General features: G+C 52.9%; 1 protein-coding gene across 2 annotated transcripts in view; it reads right to left on the bottom strand.

The window, feature by feature from the left end:
* Nucleotides 1–325: 325 nt before the first annotated feature.
* The window catches only part of GRHL3 (grainyhead like transcription factor 3), a 28,662-nt gene continuing 4,855 nt past the window's right edge, over nt 326–24,132 (bottom strand). For both annotated transcript variants that reach the window (XM_061373583.1, XM_061373582.1), the window contains exons 2-16: nt 16,886–17,072; nt 15,841–15,902; nt 13,983–14,319; nt 13,603–13,682; nt 11,616–11,769; nt 11,080–11,191; nt 10,261–10,355; nt 8,463–8,621; nt 7,949–8,027; nt 7,433–7,566; nt 6,690–6,724; nt 5,919–6,007; nt 5,692–5,777; nt 4,604–4,668; nt 326–492 (exon numbers count right to left, since the gene is read on the bottom strand). In XM_061373583.1, the coding sequence (XP_061229567.1) occupies nt 378–492; nt 4,604–4,668; nt 5,692–5,777; nt 5,919–6,007; nt 6,690–6,724; nt 7,433–7,566; nt 7,949–8,027; nt 8,463–8,621; nt 10,261–10,355; nt 11,080–11,191; nt 11,616–11,769; nt 13,603–13,682; nt 13,983–14,319; nt 15,841–15,902; nt 16,886–17,053 (1,770 nt within the window). In that variant the 5' untranslated portion in view covers nt 17,054–17,072 and the 3' untranslated portion in view covers nt 326–377. The remainder of the gene's footprint in view (nt 493–4,603; nt 4,669–5,691; nt 5,778–5,918; nt 6,008–6,689; nt 6,725–7,432; nt 7,567–7,948; nt 8,028–8,462; nt 8,622–10,260; nt 10,356–11,079; nt 11,192–11,615; nt 11,770–13,602; nt 13,683–13,982; nt 14,320–15,840; nt 15,903–16,885; nt 17,073–24,132) is intronic.

Raw genomic sequence — 24,132 nt, 5'->3', positions numbered from 1 at the left:
CTTCAACAGCGCGTCTGCAGAGGCTCTGAGCGTGGCCAGAGGTGCTGGTGCCTTGGGGTAAAGCCACAGCGTGGGGTGGATCCGGCGCAGGGCAAGGCTGGCAGAGAGCAGAGCAGTCCCGGGCTCTGGCAGGCACCTCGGGGCCAGTCCCGCTGCGGAAGGGGCCGGGCCCACGGCCAGGAGGGAATCCAGTAAAACAGAGTAAAACCAGTGAGAGCAGTGAAGAGCTCGGCAGAGCTCGGTTCCGTGTTCACAGGGTGACAGCTCCCGAGCGGCCGCTGCCCTCCCAGAGGCTGCGCTTCAAGCAGAGGCCCCCGGTGGGCAGGTTCTGTTGGGTCACACTTGAGAGAGGTCCCAGGGGTGCTGCCCGCGGCTCTTCAGAGCTCCTTGAGGATGACCTGGAACTTGTTCTCTGCTTCCACCATGTCCAGCAGAAAGGCCATGTGGTTGCTGTAGTGCTGGATGATGTTATTGTCCATGTTCACTAGGATCCTGCGGGAAAGGGAGAAGGGCTGGGTCAGACACAGCACAAGGACAGGTCTGTGGGGCGCCCTGGTCAGGCCTTGGGGGGCCCAGCCACGGATGGCAAACACCAACACTGCAGAGCCTGAGGGCACAGCAGGCCCACAGAGAATTCCCATTGCACATTCCCTTCCCTGCCCTGCTCCTGATGCCCATCACGTTCCGCAGCCGCCCCTGGTGCAGGCTGCAGGGAGCCACAGCCCCGGCCGCATCCACCCCATGGGGGCTCAGCCATTGCTGATCCCTGAAGCCCCAGCATGACAGGAGCCTCCTGTGGGGCCTTCCACAATCCCACCAGGACACGCCTGGGCCCAGCGTCTGCTCCACGGGCAAATCACTGTGGGTTATGGCAGGAGGGAACGGGGAAGCTCCCACCTGGGATCGGGTCCATGGAGGCTCGGAGAGAAGGGAACATTCCAGCGGCTGATTTCAACCTGGGCTGTGCCAGGGAGGACCCCTCGGGCCTGCAGTGAGTGATGGGGCAGCGCCGCATCCCCCCCCCCGCCGTGTTCCCACAAATCAGATGGGAATTTTGTAGCAGTTTGTAGGGAACGAGGAGAACAAATTCGTGTGCAGGAAGCGCATCCCCTCCGGCCTCCAGCCGGGGTCACTAACGGGGCGATAGCATCACTTGTGCAATGCTGGAGCCGAGATTAAAGGCAAGAGAAGGAGCAGTTGGAGCACCCAGCACGCCGGAGAGCGACAGGCACAGACACGGCCCCCGTCCCTCCGGGAATGCCCCGGGGTCAGAGCTGTGTCCTGGTGCCCCGTTGCTCTCATGGGTGCTGCATCCCCAGGGTACCTGTGGCTGTGCTGCCATTGATGGGGCACAACCGCTGCTGCCACAGGGCCACCCAGGGCAGGGGCTGTGACACCATCCAGGGTTAGCCATCACCTTTAGGGTGAGCCATCACCATCCAGGCTGAGCCATCACCATTAGGGTGAGCCATCACCATCCTGGCACTGGAGCAGAGCAGTGCTGGGGCCAAGCCATGGAGTCAGCCCCCGACAGGCACCCCCAGCGATGCCTGACCCGGGGGTGTCACAGCCACCAGTTCTGCCCCAGTGATGGGGTGCAGGCGGCCAGAGCCAGCCCTGGCTGCGGAGCTTCCATCTGATCTCTCATGCACAAAAGGACCCAGGGTGCTGATGGGGAGCATGGGCCCTGCTTTGTTTGCCTAGCCCAGACCTCACTGAGATACCAAATTGCCTGCTCCTGCTCCTGAGTCACCCGGGGGAGCTCACTGCACCGGGGCAGCATCGGTCCCCACTGCTCTAAGCCCAGCAGCACCCCTGAGCTCCATGGGTTCACCACAGCTGCAGAGCTGACCCTCAGCTGCAGTTACCAGGGGAGGGCTGTTCAGGGTGGAGCAATGGGAGGAAATTACTGAAAGGACAATTCAATGTGGGGAGCAGGGAGCAGTGCCCGACCCTGCCAGCACCCGACTGGAGGAGCTCCGTGTCCCCACGCTGCAGCAGTAACTGGGGCCACCGCTCAGATCCAGCTCTCAGCAACCCAGCTGCCAATGGATCCTTTTTAGCCTCATTTCCAAGTGTTGCCTTTTCTTTGAATCCTCCGGGGAAGGGATGGGGATCTGCCCCATTTCCCTCCCAGTCATCATTAAACACCATTCACTCCCTATCAGATCAAGCAGCGAGCAAACCCGAAGCACAGCGAGGTGCCGGTGGCCTCTCCCTTGATGTGCTGCCATTTCCTGGTCCACCTGCGAGCTCATCAGTGCTTGGATCTCTGCTGCCGCACGGATGCTGGCTCAGGGAACCCAGCCCAAGCCGGAGCTGACACAGAGGAGCTACTGTCTGCAGTGGCCACATCAGGAGCCACCACCACAGCTGACGCACCTGAGGCCTGGCCCCGGCCCGAAGCTGCAGTAAGAACCTGACCACCCCTGTGCTTCGCTGCTGTTCCCTGTGCTCAGGCTCAGGACAAAGCCATCCCTGAGGCCGCCAGCGCTGCTCTTGTTCTCTGGGGGTAAGTTCCATTTCTGGGGCCAGGGGATGAGCAGCATCTGCCTGCACCGAGGGCCTGACTGCAGCAACACGGGCAGGAGCCTCCTGACCAGTCCAGATGCCTCACTATGGCTCACCCATCACCCTAACATTAAGACCGTATCTAAAACCCCTCCTAAAGGGGTTGCTCAGCTGTGGATTTAGAGGTGAGGGGGTTGTTGCCTCCCAGTTGGGTGACACCACATCACAGCACAGAGCAGAAACCACCTTCTCTCCCCTCCCACCATGCAGTGCCTCCAAGCCTGACTTTAGCTCCACTTTCCCCACAGCAAACAGGCCAAGTCCCACGGGGATCAAGTTATGGTGACACCAAAGGAGTGGGAAGATCCCATCCAAAGAGCTTTAGGATGTTCTCATCCCACTGCCACCAGAAAGCAAACGCAGAAGCAGAGCTTTGGAGTTGCCCTCAGCTCCCAGGGGCTCAGTTCCTGCTCTGTTCCGCTGCTGTCAGCAGCCTCGCTCCTGCCTCTCCCTCCCCATGCCCAAACTGGGCCAGGGCCAGCAACAACACTGAGTTCACCTCCCAGGCAGTCACCGCTGCTTGCAGAGCTGATTACATCTCGCTCGCTCTGCAAGAAGGGCTCGGGGTTTAGCTTTATGGGAATAACCCTGGGAATCGTTCCTCTTCCATCAGCTGAAGGGGGAACTCACTGCCAGGGATGGGGACAACCCAGGGGGAGTTCTTAGTCATAGCATCACAGACTCATAGGACAGCTGGGGTTGGAAAGGACCTTAAGATCATCCAGTTCCAACCCCCCTGCCATGGGCAGGGACACCTCACACTAAACCAGGTCACCCAAGGCTCTGTCCAACCTGGCCTTGAACACTGCCAGTGATGGAGCATTCACAACCTCCCTGGGCAACCCATTCCAGTGCCTCACCACCCTCACAGTAAAGAACTTCCTCCTTATATCCAATCTAAACTTCCCCTGTTTCAGTTTTAACCCATTACCCCTTGTCCTATCACTACAGTCCCTAATGAAGAGTCCACCCCCAGCATCCTTGTAGCCCCCTTCAGATACTGGAAGCTGCTCTGAGGTCTCCATGCAGCTTCTCTTCTCCAGGCTGAACAGCCCCAACTTTCTCAGCCTGGCTCCATACAGGAGGTGCTCCAGTCCCTGAGCATCCTCGTGGCCTCCTCTGGACTTGTTCCAACAGCTCCATGTCCTTCTGATGCTGAGGACACCAGAACTGCACACAATGCTCCAAGTGAGGTCCAGAAAACATTTCTGAAAGCAGCTCTTGGCTCCATATGGAGGCCCTTGCCCTCCATGGGATGTGCAGCAGCTGGGCCTCAGTTCATGCAGACCAGCACCGTTCTCTCATCCATGTGGGAGATCCCTGACAACCAGAGTCACTGACAAACACCACACTGAAACCACTTGGGGGTCATCTCACATTTACTGCAAACCTCACCTGAAGCCCCTGTAGAGGGCTGCAGGTCTCCCAGCAGCACCTGACCAGTGTCTCCAGTGGGTCCTGCACTTCTGTGCTGGGGCTGCACAGGAGCCACCAGTGCCCAGAGGGGTCGATCGGACCCAATGGATCCCCTCACCTCCAGAGTGAGTGTGAGATTTCCTGCTGACCTGCTCTGGGGTGGGATGGCAAAGCTGGGAACAGGCACAGGCTGCCCATGGTGCTATGCAGCCCTCGTGGTGCTATGCAACCGTTCAGTCTGTCTGAGCCAGGGACATTTAGGCTCTTGGTCTGGAGAAGCAAACATTGTACCTCTGATGGCAGTCAGATAAGTTCTCCATAACCTCGGGCTTTCAGACTGAGACACAAAGGATCACCCATTAAACTACCCAAACACTCCTCCTTCATCCAACTTCCTTTCCTTGGGAGACTTTACACTCCACATAAATATAACACAAACAAGCATTATCCCAAATCTTTAAAGCCCAGAAAGATCCAAGTTTTATATGCTCCAAATAGCACAGACTCACATGGCTTCACCTTTTATTATCTTGTTAAAACGCTGCGTCAGCCTATGGCAGGGTACCAGCGAGTGGCTTTAGGGGCACAGGTAAAAGCAGATGAGAGGTTAACTTACCCTCTTTTGCATTTTTTGTAGACTTTATAAATGCTTTCTTCAGGAAGCCCGTACTTTTCTGAGATCTGGGAGGGAAAACACAGCAATTCTTTGTACTTGTAAAGTGAAATCCCCGTGATAAAAACCAGAGATAACACTGAGCCCAGCGTGTTCAGCACCAAGAGATCCCCCCTCCTGCTCAAGAAAGACCAAAGCCATGATCTGAACAGGGCAACCCCAGCCTGCACTGGGGTGGCTGCAGCCTGCCCTTGGGTCTCCTGACAGCTACTGCCAGGCCAGGCACCTTGGGCAATGACCTTCACCTTCCTTCTCTCAGTTCCCAGCCTGGCTGCAACCCAAGGTGCCCACAGGACGTGTGGGACTGCATCTGCACCAGCCTGCAGGCTCTGCTGAGGGTTCACTGCCCCACAGAGCTCTCCTGGGCACCTCCCCTATGGGCTTTGGGTGCAGGAGCTTTGGAGCTTTCTCACAAGCCCCTGCAGAGGTTTTGACTGTGCTGAGGGATGAGGGAAGGAGGAGATGGCAAAGCCTCCTCTGTGCTGACACTTTTCAGCCTCAGTGTGTAAAACCAGCAGAGCTTGAAGTGCAGCCATAAAGCCCCCCCAGATCTGGGAGGTTCACTGTTTGTTTCCTTCTCCAAAGAGAGGTGGGTTATGGGAGATGCTGCTGATAATGATCACAGAATTATGTCTGTGTTCTCCTCAAACACAACACAGGGAATCCCAGCAGGAGGCCACAACTGGCTTTGGGCTGCACGTCTGCAGCCCTGAGGATGGAGAGGGTCTCTGACAATGGACAATATGAATGTGTCGTCACAAGAGGAGACTTATATGACGATCTGAATGAAACTTCTTGCCATAAGGTGTGCTCTTCCCTGCTGCAGCACTAACAACACACAGCCCATGCCAGGGCCTGGGGGCAGAATTCACCTGCTGCTCACCATTTCCATTTCCATCCTCAGCAGAAAGCAGACACCAGATAGGAGCAGTCTTACACCCTACATCTTCCTGCCCACCCAGTGCCACTGCCCCTTCACCTGCAGTGTAATTCCCGTGGCATTCAGGTGCCGCACCTTTGATAACACTTACAGCTGTTCGGAGGCCCTGGAGATCCGGTGTCTTCAACATGAGAGCATCAAACACCTCCTCTGACTCCCTCCGCACGTACAACAAGACTGAAAGAGATAAAGCACAGCACTGACCCAGGACTCTTAGAGCACGTTCACAGTGTGATGGGGCCTCATGCAATTCAAGATCCGAGGTTACTTGAACCAAATGGGACTCTACATCCAAGAAGTTCCCATCCCAGGGGTTACCTCTCTGAGGATCTTCTTCCTTGGTTTGCTTTGGAGGAACTGGGTCAAACTCCTCTGTGAACGAGGCCCCGCTCCGCTTCAGGGGCAGCCTGAGCAAAAGGAACACAGCGCTCTCAGAAGGACAGAACAGGAGCAGGGAACAAAGCAGCAAACTTCTGATAGAACAACCAGCAAACCTCCAGCAGTTACACACTGGGTGTGTAATTACAGCAGCAGAGTCTGCAGCAGAGCTGCACCGTCCTGCACAGCAGTGAGTGCAGGCAGTGGCTCTGGAACCACAGCACAGCACAAAAGCCCTTTGCACCTCCTTGGCATTGGTGCTCCATTGATACCACCAGGCAGTGGATCAAGCCTTGGGCACACACTGGTTCTCCCCACTCCAGACACATTACAAGTGTGATTTCTACTCCATGCCAGTTTATTTTAGAGCAGGATCTGCTGCTGGTTACTTGAACCCTTCAGCAATAGTTCTGTGATCTTTTTTCCCCTCTTTCACATGGTCTCAATGAGAACAGCAGGACAGTTGTGGACGAGACTCATGCTGGAGTGGCTCATTGGTAGGGAAAGGAACCTATCTGTGCTTCTGCATCCCTTGAGTCCATTCTAGGCCAATGCTTAACACGTATTTTGGCACTCAATGGCACTGGGGAGACACTGTGCTGTGTTATTTTTGTACCTGTAGATAGATACTGCCTGTGGGTACCAAACCACCACGACACACCCAGAGAAACACCAGATGAGGAAGGGAAGCACAGACTGCTGCATCCTTACCTGTTTGTGGAGTTGGGAACAGCAGGAGGGAGCACCTTGAAAGGAAAGGCACATTGATCAGTTTACACAGTACCACTGGGTGCCAGTGAAGCTGGGGAAGGCAGCACATGCACATCTCAAACACGATTTCCCTCCTCCCAGTCCATCATCTTCCTACACCATTAAACCCAAACATCTGCATGTGTTTCTCAGACTAAATAAAACCTGAGCAGATTCTCTTAGTGCCTGGGTTTGATGCCAATGCTTGCAGGAAGACACTACAGTGCTGTCACAGGTGGCTTTTCCCCCTGTTTGACAAACCAAGTCACTTGTTTCCTAAGGGAATCCTGGTAAGCTCTGAAGGACACTGGGTCTAGGTTTCCTTAGACTCAAGGGGCTAGAGTAGGGCAGAGGACAAGGGGGAGATGTCCCATGCACACAGGGACTGATACGGTTGCATTTCCCTGCAGTTTTATGTTTGCTTCCCCTCGAGTCCTCTGTGGAAGCTGCACACGATCCCTGCAAACCACAGGAATATCTGACTGGAAGGAACCTGGAAAGGTTATCTTGCCCATCACTGGCGCATGACTACGTAGGCCACTCCTGACAGCTACATCTTCAAGTTCACCACACTTCCACAGCAGAACTGCGGTTTGGGTTGGGTTTTTTACATACCACGACTCATGTCTGGGGGCCTGATCAGCTGGGAGTGATGGGGGTGACAGACGAGGGCCACAGCGGGGTTGGTTTTGGAAGGGACTCACCGTGCTGCACCTCTGCGGGTTTGAGAAATGGACGTTGGGGATGAAGAGCACTGGTTGGGTCTCAAGGTCAGTCTCTGGCCTCAGGAACGTGATCTCATTCCCTCTGAAGCCGGAGAGCAAGCAGCCTTTCAGACCTGCGATGGGAAGCCCAGGACATCTCAGTTCAGACGGCAGCTTCAGAGGCAGGGAAGCTCCTGCCCAAGGTCTCCCAAGAGGTGTGTTAGAAGAGAGAGGGGACTCTGCAGAACTGGGTCTCCAGGGCTTGTCCAGGGGCTCCCCATGGGAATGCTCTGCCCCCTGCCAAGGCCCCAGGGCAATTCAGGAAGGTTTGTTAGGATTAATAAAGGGCTTTGAGAGTCCCTGTAGGAGACCAGGGAAGGACTGGACTGACAAGCTGGTTCTGAGTGGTGCTGATTTCATCAGGCTTGGAGATACCCAGGGCCAGATCTCCTGGAAGTTAACAGACTGCGTGGATTTCAACACACTTGGGCTCGGGTAACAAGCACTCGCACTGACCGTTGTTATTGGAGTCCAGGCATTTTCCTTTCCTTCTGAACTGTTTCCTTTCATCATCCCGCATTTTCCTCTCTGCTCCCTGGGGAAATAAGGCAAAAATTAGGACATTGACAGCTCTTACATTGCCAAGAGAGGGTTTAGTGACCATCTCTGGGAGGTCAGAGCTTTACTCAAAACTGCTCATGTCAGGCAAAACCAGCTGTGAGCAACTTTTCCATGGGAAGATATCTGAGGCTGGGGAAGAACCTCTAAGGAGACTCAAAACCAGAGTTTATTATGGGGCATGATCCCATATAGGTCTGACATGGGGAAACGTTCTGCTGGCTGTTGCGTGAGGGGCTCAGCAGTGCAGACACATCCCCAGTGCCCTGTCTCACCCGGTGGAGGGGAGGCACCACCTCTGCCCCTCAGCCCTGAGCTCTGGGTTCTTCGAGGCTCTCACAACCTTTCTGAAGCCACTGGCCACCAGTTTAAACTTCCTCTTGGACACCCTGGTGGGAAAGCAGTGCTGTACCTTATCACAGAAGATCTTGATCTGGCAGACGGCGCGGTGCACCAGCTGGCTGCTCCCATTGCCGTAGTCGTAAGTGTCTATTTGGAGGTTGAGAGGGACACCTTTCACTCCCTTTTGGGAGGAGAAGTCAGTGCTCAGGCAATTCACCCCAATAAATACCTGCAAACAGGAACAAGGATTGGTACAGCTTTTTGGTGCTGAAAACATCATTCTCCTATGGCAATGAGAGCAGTGGGTAGGAACAAAAGCAGACCATGACCTCCTTTCAGCCCTTCCAGCATTAGGCAGGGGCTCCCATCTGAGCACAGCCACCAGCCCTGCCTAGCCACAGCCTCCCACACCCACTGCAGCGCCCATCTCTTTATTCACACTCCCACAGCTCAGGCAGGTGTCAAACCAGATGCAAAGTCTGCCTGGGGATGTCCTTGCAGATACTTCTGGTCTGAACAAGGGACCCTCAGACAAGAATGGCCTGGGGGAGAGAGGGACAGAAGGGAGGGAGGAGGGCCAGACTACAGCTTCAGCAATTACACATCATTGCTGCTCCCTAATAAATGCTCTGCTCACACCGGTCTCCTTTATCACTAGGCTGCAGTTACCCCCAGTGCAAACTCCTGAAGGCAAGCTGAGCACAGATACAATCTTCATTGTGCCTCCAAATTACCAACTCCTTTGTGTGACCCTGAAATCTCCCCTTGACTTCTGGGGACAGGTTTGCAGCTGGAGAAGCTCCCACAGCTCCCTCAGCAGGGCGGATTTCAGCCCTGAAACCTGATGTCAGATCTACTCAGTCCCTAGACACAGAACAGAAAATCACTTAACTGTGGTGGGAAGTTTAATTGGAAAGAGAAGCAAGAGGTGCTCCAGACGACCCAAATACCGGCCCCTTCTGTCTGCTCCCAGCCTCGCAGCTCTCTCCAGTCTCCCCTTTCCCTGCCCCAGGCCAGCTCATGTACAGAGTTTCTGCTAAGAGTTAAATCCAGTTTTGCTGAGGTGCCCCTGCGGGCTTGCCACATACCTGACATATTTCCATTTCTGACAACTCTGCCTTGAAGACATTTGTTAACCTCTTGGGTTGTAAAAGACCAAGGTTGCCTTTGGGCTAAAAGAAGGGCTTATTGAGGTCCCAAAGCAAAGCAGAGTTTTCCCAAGCTGCCAGCTTCAGAGAGATGGGGCATTTATGCTTTTCTTTTTATCTTAGGTAGCTCATCTTTTTTGATACGCTCCTTTCAATACAAGGTATTTCAATACAAGGTATTAATGAGAGACTCTGAAGAGATGCAGAAGAGAAAGCAGAGCTGGGAAGATGTTTATATTTACAGATTTTAAGGTCAAAAGGGATCTCGTGACCTGTCTGGCTCCCTTCCACACAAGCCACAGGAGGGTGGTCAGTCATTTCTCCATCAAAATGCTGCCTTGAAAGGAGGGTTTTTGTTCCCTAAGCCATACTTTATTTAAATAGACTTCACCTACATGTGAGTAGAGCCCTGATCTAGGCTGCCTGCTGCAAAAGGCTTTCTTCAGACTTATCCATCAGCACTAAGACAACATCTCTGAGCCAGTCTCAGGTGTACCCAGCGTGTTTATTAGCTAATGGCGATGCTTAAACACACAGAGCAGCACAGTGTCCTTCCCTGCTGGCCTGGTAGACAAACACTACCTGGGGCCACTGGAATGGCACTGTTTGGATTTGAAACTCTGTCAGCTGAGAAGAGGGGGGGAGTGCTGGGGAAGGAAGGAGGCTACAGCTTTGCTGAGGACCAAAGCTTCCCATATCCCTTCCACAAGCAGTTTGTACCTTTGCTTCCTCGTGGATGTTCCACACGAAGGACAGTGCATTGTAGGCTAACTCCTCGATGTTCTGTACCGTGTTGAAGTTTTCTTTACAGTCAGCTGAAATGCAATGGAGAAGCAGTTTATACTCTGCCTGCAAAACTGGTTCCATTCCCTAGGCCTTGCACTCCCCCAGAGCCTGCTTCTTGCTCACTGCAAGGCTAGAAGAAGCCTTCTCATATAAGTAGCCATCCTTGATACCCATGGGTACACCTCAGTGTTCATACGTGAGGGGTAGGCCAGAAATGACTCACGGGTATTGGCTGGGGACTGCTGTTAGAGCAGGGATGTTATGCAAAGTCAATGCAGACTGCTTCTAAACCCAAACTGTTTGTGTGTGTCCTCGGAGGCACGAGGTGCTCAGCGAGGTGCTCAGCTGGATGGACAAAACCCCTGTCTGACAGGCATGACATGCTGTAAAGCCTGGCTGGTGGCAGTGGAGAAGGACAAGCAGCACAAAACCCCTTTTCTAGCTCAGATTCCTGGGCTCCAAGAGGCCACAGGTCACATCCATAGGGTCAGAACTGCTCAGCAGTGTCTGCCTCTCTGACTGAGCCTCTTCTTTGCTGTATTTTGGGTGCCTGATGCATTTCCCTACACTTGGCAAACACCATCTTAACCTGCAAGAGCTCCTCAGCCAGCAAGGGCTTGGGGCCAGCAGATCATCCTGCTCCTCTGACTTCCCCCATGCCAGGTTCTGGAGCTTCACCTGTGTCATTGTGCATTGGAAAGGTAGTAAAATGGTGCCCAGTTACCAACCCCACCCAGACAGCCCCACTCATACCGACGTCAATGACTCTCTGCTTGGCCGTGGGCTGTCGGGAATGCCAGTGCTTCCAGAACTTGAGCTGCTCCGTCGGGATCTTTTCGTTGTCAAAAACGATCATCACCACACTCTGTAACACAGTGAGGGTATCCCTAAGGATCGCTCAGGACTGGACCAGGTTTCTCCGTGGGGAACTCGAGCTCATCTCAGGCTCAGGGGTGGCTCTAAGGCCTGGCCACACATGGCTGGAGCAAGATGGAACCTCTCAGCTCAGACACGCTCCCACCAGGGCCCCCAGCCAGCCATCAGCTAGGGAGGCCTTTTGTGCATCCCTGACCTTACTGTGAAAGGTTTCAAGTGCCAGGGAACATGAAGGCTGTTGCTGTGCATCAGAGGATTAGCTTGCTATGAGCGAATCCATCCCATTCATTGCTTTAAGCCAACATGAGCCACAAAGCCATTACTCTTCTTGTTCAGCTCTTTTCCCAGGGCACTACAATTGCTGGATGTCTGATTACAGCATGTGTCAGCAAAATTGTCAGCTTGTCTCTTACCTTCACTTTATTTGAGGACAAGTGTAAACATTTGCTGTCTCCAGCTGTCCGGAGCGTGATGGGGTAGAACTGTCCTTTGTTGAGGTAGGCCATGGGAGAGTCCCCAGATTTGATGTGAATGGCTTTGGGTGACCCCAGAGTGTATTCAAAGTCACTTGTATGGAACAAAAAGAGAATGATGAATAAGCACACGCTGCTGTTTCACTCCAAAAGCAAAACAAGAGCCATGCAAGTCTCCACCCCTGCAGGTTACAGGTTACAGACACTGTACACACAGGAGTCTCTGCCCTGTTCCCCATCTCACACACCCCTACACCATGAGCACCTCCCAGCACAGCACATACTGATCCTCTCCAACACCCCAGGGAGCAGCAGTTCTCCAATATCCTCATTTTACCCTTTGGTTTTGGCTTAAAAATAGCCCTGTACATTATTGTAACCAGTATTTTTCTGTGGATGGCTACAGAACCCTTGCACAATCAAAAGCCTAAACCAAACCAACCAAAAATAGGTACCTGTGATGTGACTTCGACAACATCCTAAACTCAGATTCCTGTCTCCAAACTCCCACCCATAAATGGCTGAGCCAAGAAGACTGTGTCTTAACGGGTCCTGTAGCAACGGGAGGACCTGCAGGACAATTGTTTATCCAGGTCCTTAAGAATGGACTTCAAGGCCCAGCTTGTTGAACTCTCAGTCTGGTGGGCAGCATCTTTAATGCCTACAGAAATGATCTGTAGCAGCACATGTGGGGAGGTGACACTGTTGACAAGCAAATTTAAAGGAAGAGCCTGATTTTCAAGAAGCTCTGCTCTTGGGCATTCACCATCACTTACGAGCATTCAAATCATGAGCATGCAGCTCAAGCTGTTTTCTTCTATGAGGAATCTGTGCAAGCCATCACCTGCACACACGCCTTCACAAGGACCCTTCAAGTCCTCCGGAGCTGGAGATCATCGTACCCTGTTTAGTCACCAACCCATCTCTTTCCTGCTCCACCTCCCCTGTGATGCCATCCCTGAAGACGGCTTGGCAGCGCCTCTTATCTAGAGCCAGGAGAGCCCGAGAACCTCAGTGCACAAGTAAACAGCAAACGGAGCCTCTGGAGCTGCTGTCAGTGTGAAAATCCCCACGTCTGACAGCTGAGTCACGCTGTGAGCTGACTCAGGAGGCAGTGAAAAAGTGGGAGGTGGAACAATGTTACCTGCCCAGAGGTTTGGTGCCATATCTGGAGCAGGAAAGCTCTGCCGAGAGAGGGGTGGAAAGGAGGAAGAAACGTCTCTCATGTTTTAGGAATGAGGGGCAGAGGCATCTTCCAAAATCAAGGTTGATTAGCAGTGCTGAGCCCAAAGGGAGAACTTAAACCTGAGTTTAGGCGGAAGCTGCTTATCACCCTCCTCAACTGTCAGCCTCATTTCCTCTGTCATCTACCCCATTCCAGGTAAGTTGTGGAAAGGTGGTGCAGTCCTCTCGATGTAGCTGTAGCATAGGAACCAAGCAGAGCTCCCTGGAAGGGGCTGCGATGCACAGCCAACCCACACATGGAAGAGCTCAGTACCACATCTCTCCTAACGCAGGTCAGGGTGTTGATGGGATGTGGCCACAGCCAGCACTGGATTTACACCAGTTTGCCCAACAGAGGACAGCTGAACCATGTAGCTCCCAAGCTGAAAACATGAACTGGCACAACTGCATCTATAGTAACCTGAATTTAAAATTGAGTTTGACTCCCTTCCAGCAAACGTTACAAACCCTAATCCCTGTTTCATATGACAAACACTCAAATCCATCACTGCTTTGTGTCTAAGAAGTCATGCTCCTAAGACACCTGAGGACATGACTTGTCTCTGCAGAAGCATGAGATTTGTACGTTCACAAGGGTCACTGCCAAGACTGGCACTAAGACAAGGAAAGGGATGGAGTCTTTCCCAGGAAAGGGATATAGCCAAGTGCACTGGAAGCTCACAGACCAGGGGTTGGCAGTTACCTTTTAACACCATCTGCAGCGTAACTCTCAGGGCAGGGGGGTTCTGGCTGGGGTTTGAGGATATCACTGAAGAGTAGCGACTGCAGACAAGAGGAAACAAAACAGTCAAAATAGGATCTTTCATTGCTTTGTCCATCCACCTTCTCCTGGACATTACAACAGAGACCACAGATTAAAAATAATGGACCCTGATTTCATTACCCTACTCCCAAAATCAATGTAACCCCCGCCCAGCAATTCCATGGGAACAGCATCAAGTTTCTAATGCAAAAGCAAAGTTCCCACTGACTCCAGCACGAGCAAACCCCAAACTAGAGGCAGTGTCCTGCAGCACCCACCCGGGCTGTGCTGCCAGCATGAACCCCACTATGAGCTCTGACCTCCTGGGGATCCTCTTTGAAAGTGCTGTCTGGCTGCCACCTCTGCTGCGGTGGGGCTATGGGGATGGTCTCGAACAGGGAGTTCAGTGAGCTGTTGTCGTATACATCCCCTGGAGGGACCAGGTAGTTGTCCGGGGTGGCATCCAGCTTGCTAGTGCCTGGTGGAATCATGGCTGGCTTGTGAGGAGGAGGGACGCCTTCAAGACTTAGGCCATTCTTCTTCTGTGGTTCACAATATTCTTGGGTCATGGAAACGTTTTCAGACAAGAGCTTCATGAGGTGGGCTGAGCCATCAAAGGATGCGATCTCTGCGTCATACTCCATCCCGTGGCAGTGCCTGGTGGGGAAAGGGTCCTGTCTCAGACCAGGGCAGAGCGTGGACAACCCCAGCAAGTTGTCACAGCAAGATGCAAGTGCCTTGATGTGCTGCTGGGAAGCAAACTGCATAGTTTGGCTGCCAGCTGACCCTGAGTCAGTTGTGTACATCTGCTTGAGATGGGAGATCTGACAGGCCCATGGGTGATCTCCACCCACCCGCACACCTCTCAGTGCAATCAGCAAGAGCCAGAGGTGCTCAGCAGATACAGGATGATCACAGGGAATCAGAGAACACAGTTTAGATGTGGTTTGAGGCTCCGGATCCAGGGCCTACATCCATTATTTCTTTATTTAGGCTATTAAACATTCAGAGCAGCAGGGATGATAAGAAAGATAACTGCTGTGTGGTCTTTCCATTTTTATCTTTACAGGCCTCAACTCACAAACTCTAGAAGTTTAGGAAGCAAAACTCCCAGAGCACAGGAGATCAGTGAGAATCTGAGAGGTGCAGTACTGAAGTGAGGTGTCTAGCCCAGACTTCTGAGCAGAAAAGACCAAGTCGAGTGATAAAGTCAATAAAGTCACGTACAAAACCACCCTCCTCTTGCACATGGAAACCATCCCTTTGTGCAGCATCCCAGGAACCAGTCCCTTCTGCAGCAGTGACTCTGTGACCCTGCTGACTCTGCAGCCCCAGCTGAGCTGGGAAAGGGTGGTTTACTGCCCCTGTCCCCACGCTCAGACAACAAACCACCATATATTAGCCACCAGCACACCTCCTGGCAGCGTGATCCACCCCCAAGGGAAGGAAAGCTGAAGGAGCAGCTCCCACCTGCTGCTTCAACAGGTATATGCTTCAGGTATATGCTGCAGTTTCCACAGTTAAAACCCACAGCAGTGCCCAGACTGCAGGGGCCTTTCAGAGAGAAAACAGCTTAACTCAGCTTCCTTCTGAAGGAGGAATGAAGTAGCACTCAAGAGGCTTATTCTTGTCAGGTACTTAAAAACAGACAACCAGAAACGTTTGCCAAAGTATGCAGCATCAGGAAGGGGAACTGAACTCACAGCAGCAAATGAGCCATTAATACAGGAGTTAATTATCTGGAAACCTCAAAGGACAAATGGGAGTCATTGAAAGAGTATCCTGGGAGGTCGGAAGCAAGTGGTACAGAAACCCTCATCAACCCAGGGAATGGAAGAGGACTTGGTCATTCCCTTCTTGCTGCCAGGGTTTAATCATCATCCCCTTTCCAACTGTCACAAAGTAGGAAATAAAGACAAATTCCTCAGCTGCTGCAGATCATCTCCTCAACACAGCTACACAGCTCCTCAGTTGTGCAAATGGGTGTAGCTCAATTTATACCTGCTTGGGATCTGGCCTAAAGAATTTTAATATATGTCTCAGGGTTAATAACCTCCACTGTTGCTGGTAATAACACCGTGCTTTGATGTCTATTTTCTGCAAGCTAAGAGACCCATCACACATGCAAGCAGCTGCAGGAGAATGAGACAGCTATAGAGAGCAGAAAGTGAAGCTCACCTCTTTCCTAGTTCATTGCGTCCCATCATACCAGATGGGAGGATCCTCTTCTCCTTTGGGACCTAGAACAAGGCAGAACAAAGAGTTTGTTTACTGTTAGATTTTATTAATGGCAAAATCAGCCTTGTCTGTGCAGCAAGTGACATCTCACAGGTAAAACACTGGGTGAACAATGAACACTGGGGAGACCTGGGCTCTCCTGCTGGGCTGCTGCCACGGACTCCCAAGGTACCTTAGGCAAGACACATCATCTTGTTCTGGGAGGGACTTTCAAAAGCACCCCAGTGAATGGAAACTTCAGTCCTATTGGTTTCAATTAGGGCTAAATCATAGAATCATAGAATAGTTAGGGTTGGAAAGGACCTTAAGATCATCAAGTTCTAACCCCCCTGCCATGGGCAGGGACACCTCGCACTAAACCATATCACCCAAGGCCTCGTCCAACCTGGCCTTGAGCACTGCCAGGGATGGAGCATTCACAACCTCCCTGGGCAACCCATTCCAGTGCCTCACCACCCTAACAGGAAAGAATTTCCTCCTTATATCCAATCTAAACTTCCCCCTGTTTCAGTTTTAACCCATTACCCCTTGTCCTATCACTACACTCCCTAATGAAGAGTCCATCCCCAGCATCCCTATAGGCCCCCTTCATATCCACATTTCTCGAAGCTCCATCCTACAGCAGCACTGGTAAAACACAGATGTGAGGGTCTGCAAGGCACAGAGCTAGTCCAGCTCCATCGCTGTCAGAGTACTGCTGGGTAAATAAACCCTGCCTGACTCATGACACCTGAGTTCAGCTTTCCACCCCGCTCTGGGTTCCCTTTGCAGTATAATGGTGTTTTGTGCCTCAGTTTACCATCTGTGCACTGGGGATAACAGTGATCCTCTCTGCATGGAGGTGTTAGGAGGACCACTGCAAAAACACCACAGAAGGCTCACTCTAGTGAGCTAGCCCCACTAAGGTGGCTGAGCACGTATTTAGCTTCACACTCCCCCTCTGGGACAAACTCCCCCCAGGACACCCAGCCCCATGGCAACGTACCATGTAGTAGTCATAGAGGAAGCTCAGAGCAGCCACGCTGTCATCATCCCCGTTCACCCTCATCATAGCTTTGGTGGCTGCCGTCAAGGGGTTCTCCAGGTATGTTTTCCAGGCTTCATCTTCATTGGTGTAGGGGAATTTCTGGAAGTTCATGGTGTCATTCTTCATCAGACGCACAGATCTAAAACTGAGCCACACAGGAGAATGAAGGACACTAATCTTCCACAGCAATTTCCAGCTGCACACATGAAGGACTTCCTAAAGGCACTGCTGGAATGGAGAAGGTATTCTTTCCTGGTTCTTAACTCCCAGAGTCTTTGGGATTACCAATTCTTTGCCTGTAGCTATGTACAAAATAAGCCTAGAATCTCCTGGTGGGGCCATGCAGAAGGGCAGATGCTCCTCTGCTTCCCTCCTCTGGCCCCAGGGACACAAAACACCACAACATCATCTGCAAGGGCCCCTTCCTCAGCAGGAGCTGCTGGGTCATGCACCATCAAGGTGCAAGGTACTGACCATGTTGGTCAGCAACAGGAATGCAACCTGATCAGGAAACTGCAGGATTTTACCTTGAATTTGGAGCTAAAGACAGTGCAGGCCATAGATAAAAATGATCACTCAGTCTGTGGAGAACTTGACCTACCCAGAAACCCAACCCCATCATTTTTCTTTGCTGTAGCTTCTGTATTTAGTTCTGATTGAATTTTGTTCTCAATCATTTGTATATGATTTTACTTAGAGGAAAGCAGAGAGACAGATCACAAAACCCTCCCTTCCACTCGAAAATTCCTGACAAAGGTGAGGCCCATGGGACTACGTGAGCTGAGAAGCAACATACCAAAATCATGCCCTGCCTGTCCCCTCTGCTGGCACTTTCTCCAGGTCTCTCCATCTGATGTTAATTACCCAAACATTGGTCATCTTTCCTTTTCCCCCAGCAAATCCTACTGGCAGCCAGCTCGGAAGCACAGAAGCACATTCCGTGGGTGCTTCGTGCTGTGGGTTCACAGCTCAGAGGGGAGGATGAACCAGGGGCTGTGCTCCTGTCCCATCCTCCAGCCATGTGTATTGGGTGTCACCACAACAGCTCCCACTATTCATCATAAAGAACAACTCTGTGGACAAAAATGACTTTTTCATCAGAATAGAAATGTCTCAGAAGGGCAGACTGTGTGTTATGAGCAGAAGGACTTTATAACAGTTCTGATGAGATTCTTTAAATGCCCAAAGTTGCCAAGAGCAGAATGTTTTCAACTGCTGAATTGGGTTTATGCAAAAGCAAAGAAAATCTGCATCAGGTGATGAATGATAAATGCTACATTTTAATGGCACTTTTACATGGAATATGTTGTTTCCATTAGGCTACTCTCCATGTGTTTGTAGTCAGTCCTGGGCTAGACTTTTAACTGACTCATTGGGAGAACAGTGATTCCTCTTGAAAGGAATCAGGCTTCTCTGACACTCGCTGTTAGTGCTCACCACGAGAGATACCAGCAGCCCCTTTTGGTGTGAGCTGCCAGGGTGAAGAGCCAGGTGCTCAGATCAGCTCCTGCACTGGAATCTGGATGGATGTGGAGGTGGACCTGGGATGGGGTGAAGGATGCTGGTCCATCCGCCCTGGCAGCCCAAGGCGGCTTGGCTCCTGCACAGGCACCGATCTCTCGCTGCCGCATCTCCAGCAGGGAATGCACATGGACAGCTTAGGGATGCTCCTGGGTCAGATCCAAGAGCTCTCCTTGGCTGGGCAGAACGGCAGCCCTGTAACGAATCACAGTCTCTCCCAGAGCAGCACAGATGGGGCCATTAAGTGTGGTCTCTGCTGTCCTGTCGCCTTTTTATTGAAGGATGTGTTGCTTCCACACAGCATCCCTGAACTGCACAGGACAGAAGCAGAGAGCAGCTCAAATAATGGCCAGAGGCACCAGATTCCTGATGGGCACCAGAGCTCAGGCCAGTATGGACAGAGCTGCTCCCACATTACAGTGCTGGCACCGCGAGCTCCACCACGCGCTGGTCTAACAGAGACACTGGGGTTGCTCCTGCTCTCCCTCGCACATTGGGGGGATGCTCAACCACTGTTTTCAGCCCATGCAGGAGCTGCACCAGCTGCTGTTGGAGTTTCGTTGTCTGTGGTGTTTCTCACACAGCCCTCCCTTCCCTTCAGTGCTGCTGCTGTCTCCGAGGTGAGCGCTCGCCGTGACTCACGTTCCACTGCTGTCGACTTGGCGATGGGCTGTTCAGTCCTGTCCGGGCAGGAATCCTCACCCATCCTCAATCCCATCTGCTCTAGGAAGAGTAGGCAGCAACAGAGCTCACTCTCGGGGTGAGACTCAGCTCCTATCGCTTGTAATCAACACAGATAAACACAGCGTGGAGAGATGTAGCAACAAAGCGTTCAGGAGCTTAAAAATCACATATATTACAAGGAAAATGCGTTGGAGCTTCAGTCTCCCTCACCCAAGCCTTCAGCTGAAGCACTCCCTGTTGTGTGGCTCCATTTGCCTCCTTCCTTCACCACCTTGTTGTGGCACCATCACTGTATGCACAAGTGCTCCGGCCTTTTATCACCTGCCTGCACTCCAGAGGCAGAGGGAGGTTGGGGGTCCTTGAGATCTCAACCACTTGTGGCTGTGTCCAGCTCCTGAAGATACAAGTTTGGGAAGTGTCCTAGGAGGCTGCATTTCATCTTCACGTGTGGTTTCTGCCTTCGCTGGGTAGCTCTGCTGTGCTGCTTGCAGTCATCACCACCTCAGAAGGGTAGCTCTGCTGTGCTGCTTGCAGACATCACCACCTCCCTGCTGCCCCACGCCTCTGCTAGGAACTGTCCCTGCAGCTGCCCTCAACCTGGCACACTGCAGAAGGGCACTGTCCTGAACTCATACACCATGCCCTGAGCTTGACATGGTTGCCCTGTGGTCCTCCTGTTAGGAAGCAGCAAACTCCAGCAGAAAGGAGGGACTGGAAGCTTAGGACAGCAATGTTTTAGGCTACTCCAGCAAGACATCCAAGTCCAGATCCAAACTATCCATTGCTCTCTGTGATGCCCCTTCCATAGGGCTATGCCATGGTGGTCCACTGCAAACTGTGTGCTCTGTTTGGCCAAGCACAGGTCCCTTTTGCAGGCTGTCACCCCAGTGCAGAGCAAGGATGGATGAGTGAAACACGGACATGAGTAGGGACTCACCCTGCAGCCTCGGGGCCTCGGGCACGGCACCGCATGGGTTTGGGAAGGGAGCAGCCTGTTTGTTTCCAAACAGTTTAGAATCTGACACTGGGTGATACCAGCCCCTTCCCCATCCATCCCACCCAATCTCTGTTTGCCCTATTCATCTGCCACAACACGGGCCTCCTGGTTATGAGCAAACACTCAGGGCTATGCTGAAACAGGAGAAAATGCCCAAAGGCTCTTGGTGGGGAGCCCAGCCAGGCAGGAGACGCGTGGTGTTCCCTGGGCCTTTGCTGGGTTTCAGTGGGAGGTTTGGCCAGCCCCGAAGCTTTGTGCTGCTCTTTGTTCTCTCCCCTACAGCTGATTAAGGCTGCAACCAACACATCGGCCGTGCTGATGCTGGTGGCTTCAGAGAAGCAGCACATTGTCAAAGGAGCAGGGGATCCACGGCAGCAGCAGCAGGAATCTGAAGCCACAGAACAGAGACCCCAGCTCAGGCCCCTGGAGCCACCCCAGGAGCTCACTCGGGGCTGTATCAGCCCTGGCTCTGTGTGTGCTGTGCTCACCTCCTGGCCTTCCCCAAGAGCTCTCACCCGTGACATGAGGAAGGCTCAACACTAAACCCAGAGAGCGATGCTGCTGATGGGCAGCACCCACTATGATTGCTTTTGGGGTGGAGGCTTTAGCCTGTAAACCAGGGCCCTTGCCAAGGCGCAGCAGCATCCCAGAGTGGCCTCTGCTAACCCCAACTCCCCAGTGAAATCCTGATTTCACCCCGTCTTTGCCAGTTTAACAAACAAGCCCATCTGAGGCCAGTGGGGCAGGACAGCCACCAGTCAGTGCACTGCCACAGGCTGGCACAACTGACAGAACCAGGCAAAGACCCACAGAGAAGGGTAACAAACACACAGGCTAATGATGGGGAGCATGGCCTGGATGCCAAGCACAATACAGCATCGGTCCCCAGGTATCCCGGGCCTGGGGGACCACTGATCTCATGGACCTGCCCTGCCTGCAGGGCTGCAGTGCTTGCTCTGGCAGCTGGATCACAGCGTGGCCTCCCTTGCTGCGTTTCTTCAGGGCCATTTCCACAGCTCCATCAGCTTGGGACAGGGCAGTTTGTTATCAGCACCACAGCAGGACCTTTCCCCATCACCCCTCAGCCCAGTGTCACCCACAAAGACAGTGCTCAAGCCTCTTCTCCTGGAAGCACGTGGCTTGTCTGGCCAAGCATTCTCCCAATATCACACCAGCTGAGCTCCCTGCTTCTGAAGCTATTCATTACCACGGGGAGAAACCAAGGCATGGGGTTGGCATTAAAATGGCTTCTCCGAGGGTGCTCAGTGAAGATGAGAACAGAACCAGACCCAAACCTCTGCCAGCACTGGCTGGCTCCTGCCCCTGTCCCCTGAGGGGCTCCATGAGCCACCTCGGTGCTGAGTGATGCTCGGGGAACACCAGTCGGCACCGCGTCATTCCCGATAACATCGTCCTGAGGCAGCCACCCACACGGCCCCGTTCCACACAGGATCCCTGCGCTAGTGCCCTCCCTGCCTAACAAAACAAATGACAGCAGGGAGCTGCTCCGGAACCGCGCTGCCTTGGAGCAGCAGCAGTGTGTGATGTCAGGCACCGCAGCCCCGAGCGTCCTGAGCTTCACGGGGACCTGAACCCAACGGGAGGGCACGAAACCCAGGCCCTGGGCAGTGCCCCCCGGCTGAACAGCACTTCTGCAACAGCAGTGTGAGCTCTGCTCAGTGTCCTTGTAGACAGCCAGGGACGGATGTGGTATGGAGACAGGGTGAGAAAACTGGGGCTGTTCAGCCTGGAGAAGAGAAGCTGCGTGGAGACCTCAGAGCAGCTTCCAGTATCTGAAAGGGGCCTATAGGGATGCTGGGGAGGGACTCTTCATTAGGGACTGTAGTGACAGGACAAGGGGTGATGGGTTCAAACTTAAACAGGGGAAGTTTAGATTGGGTATAAGGAGAAGTTCTTTACTGTAAGAGTGCTGAAGCACTGGAATGGGTTGCCCAAGGAAGCTGTGAATGCTCCATCCCTGTCAGTGTTCGAGGCCAGGCTGGACAGAGCCTTGGGTGCCCTGGTTCAGTGTGAGGTGTCCCTGCCCATGGCAGGGGGTTGGAACTGGATGATCTTAAGGTCCTTTCCAACCCTAACTATTCTGTGATCCTATGATTCTATGCGTGTGTGCATGGACACAAACCTGCATCCCCACCAACACTCTGCACTGGAGCTCCCAGTCCTTCAGACACCCTAAGGAAGGTGACACACGGTGAGAAGAGCTTCAGAGCTCCAAGAGTTTTGATGATTTCAATCAGCTTGTTCTGTGTCAGTGCCATAAGGATTTCCCCCCTCCTTCCACATCCAAACCCCTACTTTGCTGTTTTACTTCTTAATTCTCATGCATTCACTGGGGCTTTTAAAGAAAATATAATAATAATCATTAAGAAAAAAAATCAGTTTTACAAGGTTTAGACATACAAGCCTTTAAAAACCCAACCACCCCACAATAAAGGGATACGTGATCTTCTGCAACAAAGTTGTTTTGTTTTTTCTTCAGGTAATCTGGCTTTAATCTAGTAATCAGTTCTTATGGGTTATTTGTGCTGCAGCAGGGCCCAGAGGCCTGACTGAGAACAGAGCCCAGCTATACCCAAGTTCCTGTAGTTCCCTCACCACATCCCATCGGAGCATCCTGCAATAACAACTAGAGGATGTGACATACTCCTGTGTGGATCTCAGCACGCGTTTCAGGAAGCAGCAAGAGCAGAGATTAGGATTAACCTCACGGGAGCTGAGTCTCAGGCTTCCTACCAGCTCTGAGAGCCAGGAGATGGTCTGGAGCCCCCACCTGAGCCTGGGATGTGCTGATCTCTCCCCATCGCCTGCAAGCTCAGTCTCTGCCCGGTGCTGGCCCTGGCTTTGACCCTGCTGCAAGGGGTGAGGTGGATCCTCCCAGGAGTTGCCCAAGAGCCCACAGGAAGCGTGTGCCGGGGCAGGGCACCCCACAGGAGCCTCACGCCATGCAGCTCGCTCCCTGCCCTCCCAGGCACCTCCTCCAGCAGCACTGCAGGCCTGGTGAGGGGCTCTCACCGCTGGCTCTCCTTTGCTTCCCATCCGGTGGCACCGTGCAGGTCAGACCTCAGCTGCCCACACCTCCTATAGCACCCCTGGCTGACGGCTCTCTATGTCCCTGTAATGTCCCTGCCTATAGCAGGGGTTGGAACTTGATGATCTTTAATCCCTTCCACCCCAAACCATGCTGTGATTCTCTGCAGGCTCTGATGTGTTCTGGGTATCCTGTGAACACATGGTCCCCAAGGCAGGCTAGCCTTTTGCGTGCTGTTGAATGAAAAACTGCCATAATGCGTTTGAAGCACTGTTTTTGCCAAAGAAACACAACTGAGCCCATTCCAGGTACAACCCCATGCAGCCAGGTGTGTCTGGAGAGCAGCTCAGGCAGCAGGGACAGAAGGATGAGCAGAAACGTGACACAGGAGGCAGCTGCTCCCAAGTCCCTTGAGAAGCGACACCAGCTCTTTTCCCCTAAATGCGGGTTGCCAAGGGCGGGCTGTGGGTCAGAGCTACCCTCACCCATACCACAGCCACAGCTACCGGCCAGAACAACCTACACCCAAAGGAGCAACAAAACCCAAGCCACCCCATTGAAGCCTTTGGAACTCAGGTGTGAGCCCCAGCCCGAGTACAGCCATGTGCCACAGCGCCAGTGCCGCTGATGAACGTGTTCTTCAGCCACTGCCTCTTCCTTCCTCAGGCTCTCCCTGCTCCAGGATCCGAGGTGTGGATCAGGAGCTGTCTCACTGCCAGTCAGCTGAACCGAGGCGCTGCAGGTGCAGCACAAGTGCAAGTGCGATTGTGGATGAAGACCTGAAGAGATCAGCAGCTTAAACACCAGCGGAACAAAGCAGGAGCAGATCCTCCTCAGCGTAACTGCCTATCCACCAACTCCTCTAGAGCCATCCCCACGTACCCATCAGCTGAAAACAGGACCCAGCGCATCAAAGCAGCGGTGCTGTGTAAATGTTGATTTACCTCTGCTTTG

Source organism: Neopsephotus bourkii, unplaced genomic scaffold (assembly GCF_033783945.1).
Source record: "Neopsephotus bourkii isolate Nb327-2 ecotype Australia unplaced genomic scaffold, CSIRO-AGI_Nbou_v1 NB_1632, whole genome shotgun sequence".
NCBI lineage: Eukaryota > Metazoa > Chordata > Aves > Psittaciformes > Psittacidae > Neopsephotus > Neopsephotus bourkii.
The sequence above is the reverse complement of the archived record's forward strand: the minus strand, read 5'-3'. Positions and strand labels throughout refer to the sequence as shown.